The sequence below is a fragment of the Lutra lutra genome, chromosome 8, assembly GCF_902655055.1.
Source record: "Lutra lutra chromosome 8, mLutLut1.2, whole genome shotgun sequence".
Classification (NCBI taxonomy): Eukaryota; Metazoa; Chordata; class Mammalia; order Carnivora; family Mustelidae; genus Lutra; species Lutra lutra.
The window spans coordinates 68590267-68606908 of NC_062285.1; the positions used below are offsets into that span (position 1 = coordinate 68590267).

A 16642-nucleotide genomic window follows, 5' to 3' on the forward strand; every position below is an offset into this window, starting at 1 on the left:
GGTTAGCCTTCAGCTTTCTACTTGGTGGTGATTTGTGGACCTCTCACGGTCACTCGCTCTTGGTGTTTGGACAAGTGATTGTCACCTGCAAACATGCTTCATGCAATGACTCCGGGAGAAGTAATAAACCCTGAAAATTATTTAAAATCTGTGCAAGGTCATTTCCCATCTAGCTGTTAGCAAGTTAGCTGAAAGCAGCTGTTGCTTTTAGACAGGCGGGAGGAGGGATTGAGGAAAATGATGATACATAGTCTCAAGTGTTGTAAAGTAGTAAGGGAAATGGTGTCGTAAAGAGCAGAGCACAAGTTTAGAGACTGAAATATCTGGATTTAAACTGCAGCTCCATATATTGTCAACTAAGTTTAGATAAATTAATCTCTCTCTGCTTTGGTTTATAAATGAGGAGAGAAGTTCTTTTTTGTATAGTTGCTATAAAGATTGTATGGCATAAAATCATTAAAATATATAGAAAGTTCTTATCACTTAGCAAGGAACTCTTTTTTTTTTTTTTAAATTTATTTAATTGTCAGAGAGAGCACAAGCAGGGGGAACAGCAGGTGGAGGGAGAGGGAGAAACAGACTTGCCCTGAGCAGGGAGCCGGATGTGGGGCTCCATCCTAGAACCCTGGAATCATGACTTGAGCAGAAGGCAGACGCTTAACTGACTGAGCCACCCAGGCACCCCAAGGAACTCTTATTTTTATACTGGCATTCAGTAGGAATAGTTGGAAAACAGTGGCTTACCTCATGAAAATAGCACAGGCTCTCTAAAAAAAAAAAAAAAAAAGTTTTAGAAAAGTGCTACATGCTCATGTAAAAACACACTTACACATAGGTGTGTGCACAGGCGTGTGCGCGCGTGCACACACACACACACACACACACACACAACCAAACAGCATTGGAAAGAACAAAGGAGAATGCACAAATCACCCCAGATTCTACTCCATGATAAAGCATATCAGCCAGAGCATATTTCTTTGTGCCTTTATTACGATGTATTTAAGGGGCGCCTGGGTGGCTCAGTGGGTTAAGCCTCTGCGTTTGACTCAGGTCATGATCTCAGGGTCTTGGGATGGAGCCCGGCATCAGGCTTTCTGCTGAGCAGGGAACCTGCTTCCCCTTCTCTCTCTGCCTGCCTCTCTGCTTACTTGTGATCTCTCTCTCTGTGAAATAAATAAATAAAATCTTAAAAAAAAAGACCTATTTAAGGCATGTATCCATTAATATCCATGTTATGATGACTTTGACAAGATGGTGGTCCAGTTTGTTCTTGGATTTTCCCTTCCGGATATAAATATTTGAACCTGACTTCCTTCCTACAAGCATGGCGCCACCTGTCTAGAGAACAGGAACTCAGAGCATGCATTTCTAAGTGAATGACTTCAGCTGCCATCCCAGTTGACCCCTTTTCCTTCTCTGCCACCTGCACAGAGTCTTCTCTGCTATTGTTATAATTTGTTGTTAACGGACCACTGGGAGTTACAGTGTGCTTTTTGCTGCAGGACCTGGCATGTGGTCTTGCTACCTGTTTGACCCTAGAGTCCTGCTCCTTGCCTAATGGTGCTGGACTCTGTTGATTTGTCAGGGCTTTGTTGTTCTGTTCTTGTTTTAGTTCTTTCCAAAGGGTCTGTTAAGTTCCTGACTCTGGGTTCCATAAAACATCTCCATATTTTCATCATGCATTTCCCTCTTTTGTGTCACTTAGAACTAAATGAGCCATAATTCATGCAGCGAATATTTATTTATCTGTATCACAGAACAATATCTTATTTATTTTGTTTGCATGTCACTCATTACTATTGAGTATGAATTTCATTTAATACGTTCAGTGAGTAAATGCCTGTTCCCTTCTTTATTTAGAGAATGCTTTGCATATTTATAGCTTTAACATTTTATCCAATATATATGTAACAAATGTATTTTAATTACTGTATCATCTCTGTATGGAAGTTTAAAATACATTCATTATCAAATAAGTTAATCCTTTCTCTGAGCTTTGTGAAAACTTAGAAAGTATTCTTCATGCCAAGATTTAAAAAATAGTGTGTTACATTTTTTTCCCCCGTCTTTTCTAATTGATTCTGGCTGATATTTTATTTTCCATGATTTACTTTAAAATGTTTCAGCAGAGTCAGTACCATAGTGTGTGTTACATTGTAGAGTTAAATCTAAAATATCTTAGTCAGAAGTACATATTTGTATGGATCTATTAGTATTTGAAATTAATCAGAAGTCCACACTCCAGAAATGTCTCCTCTGGACTGTCATACTATCTTTATCTGGTCAACACCAGAGGATTTTGTAATTACTATGGATGACAGAAATGGCTTTTTTTTTTTTTTTTTTTTTACTGGAGAAGTGTATGGTGATCAGATTTGTGGACTGACCACTTTATGCCAGTAGATGATTATAATAAAAAAGACAGACAGTAATAAGCACTGGAGAGGATATGGAGAAACTGGAACCTCCATTCATTTCTGGTGGGAATGTAAAGTGGTATGGCCACTTTGAAAAATAGCTTGGCAGTTCTCCAAATGTTAAAAATAGAGTTACCCATGGGGCGCCTGGGTGGCTCAGTGGGTTAAAGCCGCTGCCTTCAGCTCAGGTCATGATCCCGGGGTCCTGGGATCGAGCCCCGCGTCGGGCTCTCTGCTCAGCAGGGAGCCTGCTTCCCTTCCTCTCTCTCTGCCTGCCTCTCTGCCTACTTGTGATCTCTGTCTGTCAAATAAATAAATAAAATCTTTAAAAAAAAAATAGAGTTACCCTGTAAACTAGAAATTCCACTCCTCAGTATGTAGTCATGAGAAATGAAATCATGTGTCCACACAAAAACTCAAATGCAAGTGTTCATGGCAGCATTATTGTTAATAGCCAAAATTGGAAACAGCCCAGATGTGTATTATCTAATGAGCCCATGTGGTATATCTGTACAATGGAATATAGTTTGACATTAAAAAGGAATAAAGCACTGACACTTGCTACAACATGGATGAGCCTTAGAAACATTAGGCTGAGTGAAATAAACTAGTCACAAAAGACCGTATATTATATGATTCCATTTATATGAAATGTCCAGAATCACCAAACACTTGGAGACAAAAAGTGGATTAGTGGTTACCAGGGGTGTGGAAGGTGGAATAGGGACTGACTACTAATGGGTAGAGGTTTTTGGGGGTGTGTGGGGGGGGTGGTGTCAGTGTTTTGACATTAGATAGTAATGATGATTGCACAACTCTGTGAACTGTACTATAAACCACTGAAGAGTACACTTTGAAATGGTGACACTTTCAGTATGGGAATTACATCTGAGTAAAGCTGTTATAAAAGGAAGATATGTAGGGGCGCCTGGGTGGCTCAGTGGGTTAAGCCTCTGCCTTCGGCTCAGGTCATGATCTCAGGGTCCTGGGATCGAGCCCCGCATTGGGCTCTCTGCTCAGCGGTGAGCCTGCTTCTCTCTCTCTCTCTGCCTGTCTCTCTGCCTGCTTGTGATCTCTCTCTCTCTCTGTCAAATGAATAAAAAAAAAAAAAGATATGTATATTAACTAGAAATATTACACAAGTGAAGAGGTCATACATACCTGGTAAATCCTGTGATTCTGCCATTTGTAGTGATGCTCTAGGCCTAACAACTTCCTTGGTCACGGGCTTAGAATGTCTAGAGGATTCTCTAGACAGATTTTACCAGAGGGTAGATGAATCTTGCTACCAGGATATTATCACATATGCCTTAGGGTGCTGTTTGGAATGCCTGAAAGTGGCAGAGAGCCAGAACTTGTAAACGTGTAAAGCATATTGTGTGATTGCTTTGAGTCCCACTTGGTAACAAGTGTTTTTGGGGCAGAATCTGGTCTGAGACTTGGTAGCAAGGTTATAGTATACTGTAAGAGCTGTAAAGCCCTGCCCGTTACTTCAGTAACTAAAGGCAACAGGTAACTACCAAAAAGTCCACAAGGGATAGGAGAATTATTAACAGTTGATACCTGGGACAGTTATTGACTTTTATGTATTCATCATGCCCCCAATTTCTTTACTGAATTATCTTATTAATTTTGAAAGATTTTATTAATTAATTCTCTTGTTTTTTTTTCTAGGTACCAAATTAAACTGCACGTAATAATAATTTACAATACCATGTCTCATTTTCACTTTGTCTCATATTCCCTAGAGCTTCTAAAGTGATGAATGATAACAGTAGTTGCCGTTCATTTCATTTTGTTCTCAGGGATAGAGACAGTCAGTATAACCAGTACAAAAATCAAAAATCAAAATCAAAATTGTAAGTCAATGAAAAATTTACAAAAATGTTCCATAAGCACTTACTTTCTTGTGACTTTCATTTAACACTTCATTTAACATCTCTGAATATTGTTATCTCCTCTGCAGTATGGAGCCTGAGAATAATTGCTACTTTTTTAGGATTGTGTTGAGGGTTAAATGAAATGATTTATTTAAAATGCTCAGCATAGAGCCTGGCACCTTGCTCCTTAAACAAACAACAGGTGCAGAATTTGTGATACAGGTTCAAGCTGGGTATGGTAGGGCCCACAGGAGGGAGTAATCAGTGCTACCTTCCCAGAGCACAGCAGTGGGAATAGGCTGGGAGAGGACTGACATGCACCACCAGGAAGGAAGTCAGTGAGGAAATTTCGGGAAAGGGGATGCTGTGGTTAAAACATGAGTACAGAAATGTGAGGCAAAAAGTCTGAAATGTCTGTAGCAGAGTCTATGATGTGGAAGATGGATAGAGGTGCGGCTGGAGGTAAAGCTACGGTCAGAATGCGCCGGTATTTAGTGCTCCATTAAGGAGTTTGGAATTTCTGTAGGTGATGAGTTTTATGCAACGGGGCCATTTGCTTAGGTTTTCCTACGTATCTATAGTATATGTACTGCTCTTGGAGGCATTTTGAATGAACTGAGACATAGGAAGCAGGAGGGTCACTTAAGAGCTCAAAGTCTGGGAAGTAGTTGGGACTTGGACGCAGAAGCAAAGGTGGAGGGAAGCGTCAGGGGAGAGAGGAATAGGAAGACAAGGGATTGGGCAGGATGATTCTGGAATCTGGCTTGGAAGAGAGAGAGAGAGGGGTGGATTAGACCATGTTGCTGTGAGTGGATCCCACAGCTGTTGTAACAAATGACCACCAACTTGTTGGCTTGCAACAACAGAAGTTTATTCTCTCACAGCTCTGGAGGCCAGAAGAGTGAAGTCAGTAGTAGAAACTGAGCTGCTGGCCAGGCTGCTCTCCCTCTGGGGCTGTGATGGAGATTGTGTTGCTTGCCTTTTCCAATTTCTGGTGGCTGCCGGCATGCCTTGGCTTGTGGCTGCATCCCTTCAGTCTCCAAGGCCAGAATCTTCTCATTTCTCTCTGCTTTGTTCATGTCGTCGTCTCTAGTCTGTGTCAGATCTGCCTCTGGCTGCTTCTTATAAGGATATATATGATTGGGTTTGGGGCTCCCCCACATAATCCAGGATAATGCCCTCATCTCAGGATCCATAATTTAATTACATCTGCACAGAACTTTTTTTCCCCCTAATAAGGTCACATTTAAGTTCTAGGGATGAGGACTTGCCTGATATATTTGGGAGGGGACATTATTCTGCCTTCTGTGGTTGCCACTTACTGAGATACTGAATGGAGCTGCAAGATTGGGGAATCTATAATGAGATTAGTTTTGTACATGAGTTTTTGTTTTTTAAGAAGCCCCATATCCTGTTCTCAGTGTCTTTTTATCCTGTCCATTTTTGTTAAATGTTACGTATCTCTTTCCAGCTTAAAGCAGGGATTGGGTTTTGTACCTTTTTCTGAAAGCTTGTTATTACCCTGGGTTAACCTTACATTACTGCAAACCAGTGGGTTCTTCTATTTACCTTGGCTCAGGCAAACCAGAGCTCTGACGGGTCATGTTCTGAAAAATCCTTGGTTTTCTTTTAAGCAATTTCCAAGAATATCAGTCATACTGAATGGCTTCAGAGAACCATAAAGGTTTTCACTGTTAATGATCTGCCCCTATAATTTCTTTTAATATCTAAACTGAGTTCAACCCATGCAAGGATTGAAAATGTGTTTCTGGGGCACCTGGGTGGTTCAGTTGGTTGAGTGGCTGCCTTTGGCTGGGGTCCTGATCCTGGGGTCCTGAGATGGAGCCCTGAAGCAGGCTTCCTGCTGAGTGGGGAGTGTGCCTCTCCCTCTCCCTGCCACCCCCATCCTGTTCCTGCGCTCTCTTTCAAATAAATAAATAAAATCTTAAAAAATATATATATATTTTTATCACCGATACTTCTAGCTCTTCAGTGCTAATGTATAAATACTCTGAACAACCAATTTTGGCAAAACTGAAAAACAAGCTAAAAAGTTTATTTCCAGTTTTTGTGGGGTAATGTGTGTCACATATGACAGTTCTCCTTGGTTGCTCAGGCTACGAGAGGCTGCTATTGAGCTGAATTTGTAGTCTACTTGCACAACTTCAAATCTGAAAGTCTATTCTTATTTTCTTGAAAGCCAGATAATCTTGTTAAGTACTTTCCAATGACCCTATCCTTCAGAATTACTTGGTATCTTAGATTCTAGCTGACTTTGACTTTTCAGTAAGCTTCAGTTTCAAAATACTTCATTTTTTCATTTCTGAAAGCTTTACTTTTTGTCTATGTGTAATCTGTTTCCCCTTTGTTATAGAAATTGCAGTTTCAGGTAAAATGGTTTTTTTTTTCCCTTAAATTTCTGTGCTAAATTCCCAGAGATAATATTTATTCAGTGAATGATAATAATAATAAAAAAAGATTGAATACATGAGTCAAAGATGATTAAATATTACATTCAAATCACTTCAAAGATGGGATAAATTTCCTTTCAGTTGCTCAAAAAGGTTTGATTTCCTTGTCTTTATATATAGATATATATAAACCTCTGAAAACCATTTTGTGTGTATGTGCATTAAAAAAAATATGCGTACATATATCCCCCAGAACTTCTCATTCTAGTCTATAAGACAATATAATGCCCAAAGGAAGGGCTCTGGTGTAGTGACATGGGGCATGTTTATGATGCTAGTAAAGGAGTTACTCTGTGTTTTTTCAGTTAATGGATTACTTATTAGGGCAAAGGCCCAGAATGCCACCTCTTCTGTTCTTCTTTTCATAATAAGACACCTCACCATATCTACAATGAAAAAAGCCGGTGCTTCTGACTGGATACTAAAACCATTCGTTCGTCCAGAGGCTGCTGCTTGAGCCTTCTTCTGTGCTGGGTTCCCGCCAGCCTCAGCCCTGCTTCATAGAGCCCTCGCAGAAAGTCAGCGATGCCCAGACTATGCTGAAGAACAGTAAATAAAAGGCTCCCAATAGTTTCTTAGATTTTAGTCAAACCCAGAATCATTGTGTTGGTAGATACAGAACAGCTTTGAGGGGGAGACTGTATGGTGCAGGGCTATGGTTCTCAGTCCACTTGTGGACAGTTTATGCTGGGCTCTGTAAAATGGTGAAGCATTCTTCAGCTCTGTAGGCTCTATTTTTGCTCCTGTGGAAAATGAAATGGGACCGTATCTTATTTGGCTCGATTTGTAACCTTTTTTTGTTCTTATGAGACATAAAATCAAACTGTTCCCATTGGGCATTGGCCACAGGTAAAGGTGCTTTTTAGAACTCACTCATGTCTTTAATTTGAAGATTTGTTCCCTAAAACAACTCTAGTATTTGTTTTAATTAGCACTTTAAAAGGTCACAGATAATAACATTGTTTTCACTGTGAAACTATTAAAAAAATTCATAATACATATCAAGTAGGTTTTCTTCTCCCAATTGCATTTGTGTGAGGATAATGGTATTTGTTTCCCTTTTAAAGAATTAAAAAAAATTCAATATTTACCACGCTTTCGAAGAAGAATATTTATTTGGTGATTTCATCTACTGAGCGGGAAAGACAGCAGCAGGCTCACAACTCTTAGGTTAACACACTTAACAGATCACTTTTACCTTAATAGGTCATGTTATTGTATGCTCACCATAGACATGAAGAGTGAGAAGCTTTAGTAGTCCACTCATAAAGCTTCATTGTATATAAATTCAAAGGAGAAGAATACTTGAACTTTTAAAAAATAAGTTACTTATTTAATATTCATTTGTTAAGTTTTAATTATATATACTACCTATAAATTGGGTTTTTTTTCTCTAGTATATTTTAAAAAATGGTTTGGATAAGAGCTAACCATTGTACCTGATCTTTTTAAATTGTATCTTAATTAATCTGACTCTGTTTTCAGGTTACTGTTCTTTCTCCCCATAACAGCTACTTTATATACAGTCCAATATTGCTATTCAGGTTTTTTGTTTTTGTTTTTGAGAGGGAGAGAGAGAGAGAGAATCTTTTTTTTTTTTTTTTTTTTAAAGATTTTATTTATTTGTCAGAGAGAGAGGAGAGCGAGCGAGCACAGGCAGACAGAATGGCAGGCAGAGGCAGAGGGAGAAGCAGGCTCCCCGCCAAGCAAGGAGCCCGATGTGGGACTCGATCCCAGGACGCTGGGATCATGACCTGAGCCGAAGGCAGCTGCTTAACCAACTGAGCCACCCAGGCGTCCCGAGAGAGAGAATCTTAAGCAGACTCCATGCCTAGTGTGGAGCCCAACGCCAGGCTTGATCTCACAACCATGAGATCATGACCTGGGCTGAAATCAAGTTAGACACTTAATTGGCTTGAGCCACCCAGGCGCCCCTGTTATTTAGTTATTTTTGTGACTTTTTCTACCTAGTACAATTCAGGCTTCTTAAGTAAGGGAGCATGTCTTTGGTATTTATTCTGTGTTTGGTAGTGTTTAAATAGGTCTTGGGCATAGAGTATTTGCTTAAAAAATACTTGCAGAATTACACTGAAGTTTAAAGGGAATTGCTCTTTTCCAGTTAGAGAAAGACAAGTCTTTAGCTGAGAGGTCATTTTAAGGGTGAACTGACTGTTCAATACGGGTCTTGCAATGGGAATTAATTCTACCATGACCAAGAAAACTAATATTCATGTGGGCCATTCAGTATAGTTCTGTGCTAATAATGGTATGAGAACTGTCTTAAAATCAGAAGGTGATTTGGGCATAAAATCAGAACATGCAGGGTTAAAGGATGAGCTAAGGGACTGTTGTCATCAAGGGAGGGTAGCTTGATGCATCAGTCTATTATAAGTGTTACAAGGGATCAATACCTATGAGGATTAAATGGTTAAGGGGGAAGTCAGGGAAGCCTTTCTCCTGGCTGTTCCTGGAAAGGTGTTACTAATTCTTGCTTTATCTAGTCTCCTATTTCAGGTTTCCTGCAAAATACGCCTCTTCCATTAACCTGGTATTCCTTCATCAGGTTAGCATTTAATTGATTGGGCCTCAGCTTTAGTGATGCTATTTCAGTTGTATTCTTTTAAGTCCAGGAATTTTAATTGAAATTTGAAGATGAGTGGTTACTAGAACAACTCCGGCAATTCACAGATTATAATTTTGATTAAGTTAGTTCTTCATGGAAGTTTTCTTACTCATATACTCTATTTTGCCATAATTTCTTTTCAGGACTTTGCTCTCTTCCTTGTTTTGGCTACATCTGGATTTACAGAATAGAAAAATATATTCAGGATTTTTAACCCACTGTTGATGTGCAGCCTCACATTATAAACTTAAAGGCATAAAATTACAGGCATCCTGGCTCAAGGAAATGACACCTCTATGGAAAGAAGTGTCAGTTTCCCACATGAAAGCTAATTAGTGGTATGTGTTTGTGCATGTGTGTGTGTATTATTGTTATTATTTTTTTTTTACAGTGCCTCATATAGGAAGCAAAGATATTTTTCTGTGAATAAATACAGTTATGCTTGCTCTCCATTCTGTTTGTCTCCATTCTATAGTCAGGATTGCTCTTCATACTGGTCTTGGCACAGAAACTTGTTTTATTTTATGCTCTAGTGGCTTAACCAGTAGGTATAATGTGGGGGCCTTCCATATTTCCAACACTTATAGGTAAATAAGTTGTTTCTTCTGGACTTCTCCGGACATGTCTGGAGCATTTCTCCAGCTGGAGTGTATCTCCAGCATTTTGTAAAGAACAGAGAAGTCAAATTCAGAAGGGCTGATTCCACTGGATGATATGGGGCTGTGTGTGTGTTCTTATTTGTTCATTCAGTCTCTGCGAGCCTCAGCTTAGTTTCTTGTGTATAAAACAGCCTTCATAATAAGACCTGTCTTGTTTTACTTAATGTGAATGTGCTTTATTTTTAATAGGATTTTGAAAAGGTAAAAAACCTTTATTTCTATCACCAACCCAAACTTTATGATGAATTTTGATAATCACTGGTCTTTTAACACACACACACACACACACACACACACACTATTTAAGTATACTTGGCTTTCCAAACTTTTCCAAACTTTTGAAATTGTATATGTTTGATGAAATTTATTGTCAAAGAGCATTGGGAAAGTTAAATTGCTAATTTAAGGGGCTAATTTTAAAGAGATTATGGAGTTTTTTTTCTTATCATGTAAAGGATCCAAGATTTTTTTGTTTCTCTGTTTATTTTTTACCTTATCATGTATATTATGTATATTATGGATCATAATGATCAGAAGAAACAGTGTGACCTATAGAGTCTAGGGTTAAAAATATTAATTTTTTAGTTGCTAGGTATCCATTATTTTATATTTGGGGCTAAAGGTTATAGTTGTTTTGTTTGTTTGTTTGTTTTTGTTTTGTTTTAAGAGAGAAAAAGGCACTGAAATCACATTATTTTCTTTTAACTATGTGAATGACATGGTTCTTGAGTCCCAACGTTGCAATATTTTGCACTGTCATCTCTCTTAAATTATCATGAACTCTGAAAGAAAGAGCTGAATTACATTTTTTAAGGACACTAATGAGCAAAAGTCTGGGGATATGGGAATGGCTGAGGAACTTCCACTTAAGTGGAGAACCACCTTTGTAAATATGTATCACAGTGATTTTTCAAGTGGAAATGTTTTAATTTACTATTTGCTAACCATTGCTGCAGTCACGATGTCTGCTTATGGTACAGAAGGATTATTTTAATTTGATTTCTGACTAGTGGTCTTTGAAGCTGACTTAATTCCAAATATAAATATGTCTGATATTTTCTCTTCTTTTTAGGACTATTTGAAGACATAATGTCATTTTGTTTTGTTTTTTTTTGGTCTGTGCTGCGCTGTTATGTTGACTGTATTTTTATTTTCTTACTGTACAGTGATTCCAGGGAAGCAGTAACTTTTGAGAACCTGAGATAAGAGAGGATATCACATTGATATTTAAGATGGTCTTTCAGATACCATGGGCAGTACAGATAAATGCACAGAAGTAGTGGTCCTGGGTGGAAGAATAAGACAGTTTAAACATGAAATTTTTAGTATAAGTATTAAGCATAAAAATGTAATTTGTTCTTACAGTTATTGCCAATTAAGAAAGGATGAATAAGGGACGCCTGGGTGGCTCAGTTGGTTAAGCAGCTGCCTTCGGCTCAGGTCATGATCCCGGTGTCCTGGGATCGAGTCCCACATCGGGCTCCTTGCTCGTCAGGGAGCCTGCTTCTCCCTCTGCCTCTGCCTGCCATTCTGTGTCTGCCTGTGCTCGCTCTCTCTCCCTCTCTCTCTCTGACAAATAAATAAATAAAATCTTTAAAAAAAAAAAGAAAGGATGAATAAAAAGGACAAATTTAACTTTTGGTACATTCAAGTCATCATTCTAGGTAGCCATATTTTTTCATATAAGAGTATAGCTTCAAATTACCATTTTTAGGAAAATAATCTATTTTAGATGGGGATTTTTCCAATTTGTCTTATTAATCAGGGCATAGTGAATTAATTTTTTTTGATTACTCAGGGTTATTGTTATGAGCATAAAGTACGGGACTGCATTACTACCACTGAAGATACATAGGATAGCCCAATACTAGAGGAATCCAGACTTCCACAGTTTCTGATTTTCCATTTTCATTCTGGTTTAGATATGGAAATATCTGTAAAGAAGAATAAATAGATGCTAATAATGGCTTTGTCCACCTTTTAATTTTTTTCTTCCACTGAAAAATTCTTTGGTAGAGATCTGGACGTTCATCTTAAATTCCTAGACCAGAGTAGCAACATAAAGCTCCTCCGATTTGCTGTGACAAGGTGACAGTGTCAACAGGTGGTGCTTCACTGTTGCCTTCTAATTTTGTGTTCTCATGTGATCACGTGCTCTGAATCTCAAACAATTTTGCATCAGTCACAACTCACGATTCAGATTATGAGACTGACACGCTGCCTACTGCGCTAAGGAGGCACCTACAACTCACGATTCAATTTAGGAAGCATTTCTGATCATCTGTATGCTGATTAAGGTGGGATAGAAGGAAACTTGGAATAGTTACATCTCTCAGATTTTTATCTTCAAATGTGGAGACTCTTGTCATTGACCAGCTGCAGTACAAGGCTGAGCAAATAGGCCTTCCTCACCCTTGCATCCTGAACTTTGAATACACAAACTGAGGGTTTTGGCGGGGCATGTAGAGGGGATGGGCGAGCCTGGTGGTGGGTATTAAGGAGCGCACGTATTGCATGGAGCACTGGGTGTGGTGCATAAACAATGACTCTTGGAACACTGAAAAAATAAAATTAATAATAATTTTTTATAAACTGCAAAAAATAGGTACAAGCACATTTTTAGCAAATTTTCATTTAGTCATGTACATATATACATAATATACATATATAACACATGTAATACACAATGCAGACACATATCACAGATATATGTGTACATATATTTTACATATATAATATGTAAACATTTATATATTTGTTTACATTTATGTATTTATATAAATATTTTGGCCTTACATTCATCTGACATTTTCTTTCATTCAACAGAAATCTTCTTGACAGAGACACATTCTCTAAATCTGATCCAAGTAAGTATCTGTTATTTGCTTTTTGAAGCAGTCTACTTATTTTTCTTACTTGATTTTGCAAAAATTGTATGAAACTTACAGTTCTTGTTTAAATAATTGTTTTAAAGCACAGAAAGAAAAACAGGGGATGGTGTCAAACCTTGCATTCTCATCTACCTGGGCAGTAGTCTGGCTAAAGAGAAGGAGTTGCTTAGCACTTTGAGAATAAGATGAAAATGCAGATGTAAGACAGTTCACTTTGAAATTAAAACCTCATGGTACGGCTATATGATAGAAATTGTATTTGAAAGGCGACCATAATGAACCATAATTTTAAATGGTTTGTCCCACAGTAATACTTTTCCTTCTTTTTTATAAATAAAAGAAATATGTAAAGACATGCTTAACCAAGTGAAACATATAACATCATCTTGGATGAACTGAAATTTTGATTCCTAATAATGTATATTAAAAAATTGGAGATAACTTGTAAAATGAAAAAGACAGTTTAAATTAGAAAATAGCAACATTACTGTATAAATCAGCAAGTGTTTCCAAATCTTGAAATAGTTAGAAATTTATATCCCATACCTCCATCTCTACAAGTATAGGATGGATGTGATTTAGGGGGAGGTTTTGTGAGATGTTAGAATTTTTCAAGTAGTCATTGGGGAAAAGGCATTACAATGTGGGTATTAAAAGTTCCTAGGGCTCACTTGACAGATGAGTGGGACTTTTTTTTTTTTTTAAATCCCTTAATCTTTACTCCAAACCCTTCATTTCTCTTTTTGTGACTTCCTTTTGTGGTGACAAGATTTCTTACCTGTTTATAGCTATTGAGGGTGGGAGTTGCAAATGTTAAATACAGAAGATGATATGCTCCAGATTGTCCTTCTTGTGATGGCTTTGAGCATTATGGGTATCTTAGGAAGAGCTTGACTAATTTTTAGTAACATGAATATCTCAAACTGTTAAACTATAGTTTAAAAATGTATGTGTCTCTGTAGCATAATGTAAAGTTATGTAAAGCAAAGTTTGTGTAGACATTATGTATTATGTAGACATAATGTAGACATTAGCAAATAATTATTATATATTTTTGTGTTTAGGTCTATGCATGTTAGGTTCTAAAGATCTGATACAGTTTCTTGTTTCTTCACAAGTTTTTAGTCATTTAATGTTTTACTAGCAATTTTCTTAGAGGAGGAATAAGCCCAGGAATTATGAAATCATTTTGATGTAGCTTTTGGGCAGCTAAAGCATAAATTATATACATTCATATCTTATATTTATAAAAAGACATTTATATATTTACTTTTTCTTCTTTTATAGTTTGTGTCTTATATGTACAAGGAGTTGGAAATAAAGAATGGAGAGAGGTAAGCATTAAAAATTTTTTGAATATCATTGTGCTAGGAAATATGGTCTAAGTTACAATTTGGTCAAGGTGATGCTTCCCTGATTTTAGTTATTTTAAGTCCTCTTCAACCCAAAGATTGCATTTTTTAAATTTATGAGAGTAATCTTTGTGTTTGTTTTTATTAATCCTCAATGTTTATCTGATTTATGACCTTCCTGTAGAATATTCTAGCCTGGAAACTTGTATTTTCCTCAGTGTAAAGTAAATTTAATGTGTTGGAATCCTTACATAATTGAAGGCTAGACTTAGTCTCACTTTTAGAAGTCAACTGCTGATTTTTATAAAATATGCTTTAAAGGGTTTTAAGTGTGATGCTTGATATCAACTGTCACTTACTTTTTGCTAGTTAGTAATTTATTATTTGAAAATAAAGTAAAAACTCTGTTTCCTAATACCGGCATACTTTGTTATTTATTTGTTTGTTTGTTTTTTATTATGTTCAGTTAGTCAGTAGATAGTACCTCATTAGTTTTTGATGTAGCATTCAATGAATCATTAGTGGTGTACATCACCCAGTGCTCGTCACAACATACTTTGTTAATGAAATAAAAGCTAGGAGGCAGAATTATTATTTTGGTTAATTTGTATTGAGAGCATGTCCATGTTCCTGTGGAAGGATGATCACTGGAGGGGAGGGAGTCTATTAAAATAAAAGGCATTTCTATCCGCTTGTAGTTCACTCATTTCTATCTGCTTCCTATCCTAGGAAGTCAGTGCATTGTTTTAATAGGGTTGCAGTTTCTGGTGAGATTCCTGAGGGAGATTTCTGTTACTTATTGCCATAGATTGCCTTGCTGCCCAGCCATTTTACTAGTGTGTCTCAGCTGTGAGATAGAAGATAAGAAAAGGTTATGGTCATTTATTCTCAAAACTGGCAGAATAAACCAATTCAAATTCAAAAATTGTTCCCACTGATAATGGGTCAGTGGGATACTGAGCACCAGTTTCTCATATTTAACTGCTTCTGGACCTTTCCATGTAGTTATTTGAGCTTCATCTCAAATTCTACATACACGAATGTAAATTCATCACCTCTACCCTATGGCTGCTGCCTTTGCTCCACATATAGCTAAAAACATCATCAGCCAAAATATCAAACTGCGATTTTTGTAGCCATCCTGACTTTCCTTCCCACACCTTCTTTATTTATCAGTTATCCAGTGGTGTGAATTCTTTTTTGTTAAAAAAAAGAATCTCAAATGAGCCACTTCCTTCAGCAGACCTATGTTCTCTTTTGTCTTCTCTGTTAGGACATTCTCCCGAGTCCATGCTCCTCTTTCTTGTTCCTCTATCTAATTATTCCTTTGATTATGTTCCAAAAAGATTTACTGTCTCTTATCATTCACTCTAGAGTTCCCTTGTTTAAAAGCCTGAGGCAATCCAGTGGAACTGCTGACTGCCCATTAAGAGTCAAGCTAGCTGGGGACCGGCACTTACCAGGAGTGTTCAGAAAATAACATTATGGGGCACCTGGGTGGCTCAGTGAGTTAAGCCTCTGCCTTTGGCTCAGGTCATGATCTCAGGGTGCTGGGATCAGGTCATGATCTCAGGGTCCTGGGATCAAGCCCCGCATCGGGCTCTCTGCTCAGCGGGGAGCCTGCTTATCCCCCTCTTTCTGCCTGCCTCTCTGTGTACTTGTGATCTCTCTCTCTCTCTCTCTGTCAAATAAATAAATAAAATCTTAAAAAAAAAAAAAAAGAAAAAAAAATAACATTACTTGAGGGACCAGTAAAGGAACTGAGATAAATATTCACAAGGTACGGGACCAGGCATCTGGGCCAATACAGATCTCTAGTGATGAGGCTTTCCTATTGCCTATACAAGATCTTTCCTACTAACTCCTGTTCTCAGCCCTTTAAATATATTGGCTCATTTATTGTTTGCACAATAACCTTAAGAGGTGATGCTATCATAATCCTTATTTTACGCATGAGGAAACTAAAGCACAGAAAGCTTAAGTGACAGGATGAAAGTTATCCAGTTATAAATCACAGAATGAGGATTTCAGCCCTGGCCATCAGGTCCAGAGCCTTTCTTGTAGACCGCCTTGCTTTGCAGAATCCTGGTCTGATCCCAGCATTCACATTCTGGTTTTGTTAATGGAAGGAAATTCTATAAATTGATTTTTGGGCTTTATTCTTATTTATTTCAGCTTGCCTCTGAATGAGAGACAAATAGGAAAGAAGGCCTACTCTTTAGGGAAAATAGCATAATAAGAAAATAAGACAGAAAACAAAATTCTACTTGTTTATTTTTTTCTCCTTGAAGGAATAAGAAGAGTTAGTAAGAGGAACTAATACTCAAAGGGAGTATAAAAACAAAG

General features: G+C 37.6%; 1 protein-coding gene across 2 annotated transcripts in view; it reads left to right on the forward strand.

The window, feature by feature from the left end:
* CPNE8 (copine 8) overlaps nt 1-16642 on the forward strand; it is a 205200-nt gene that overhangs the window by 15459 nt on the left and 173099 nt on the right. For both annotated transcript variants that reach the window (XM_047742512.1, XM_047742511.1), the window contains exons 2-3: nt 12880-12920; nt 14232-14278. In XM_047742512.1, the coding sequence (XP_047598468.1) occupies nt 12880-12920; nt 14232-14278 (88 nt within the window). The remainder of the gene's footprint in view (nt 1-12879; nt 12921-14231; nt 14279-16642) is intronic.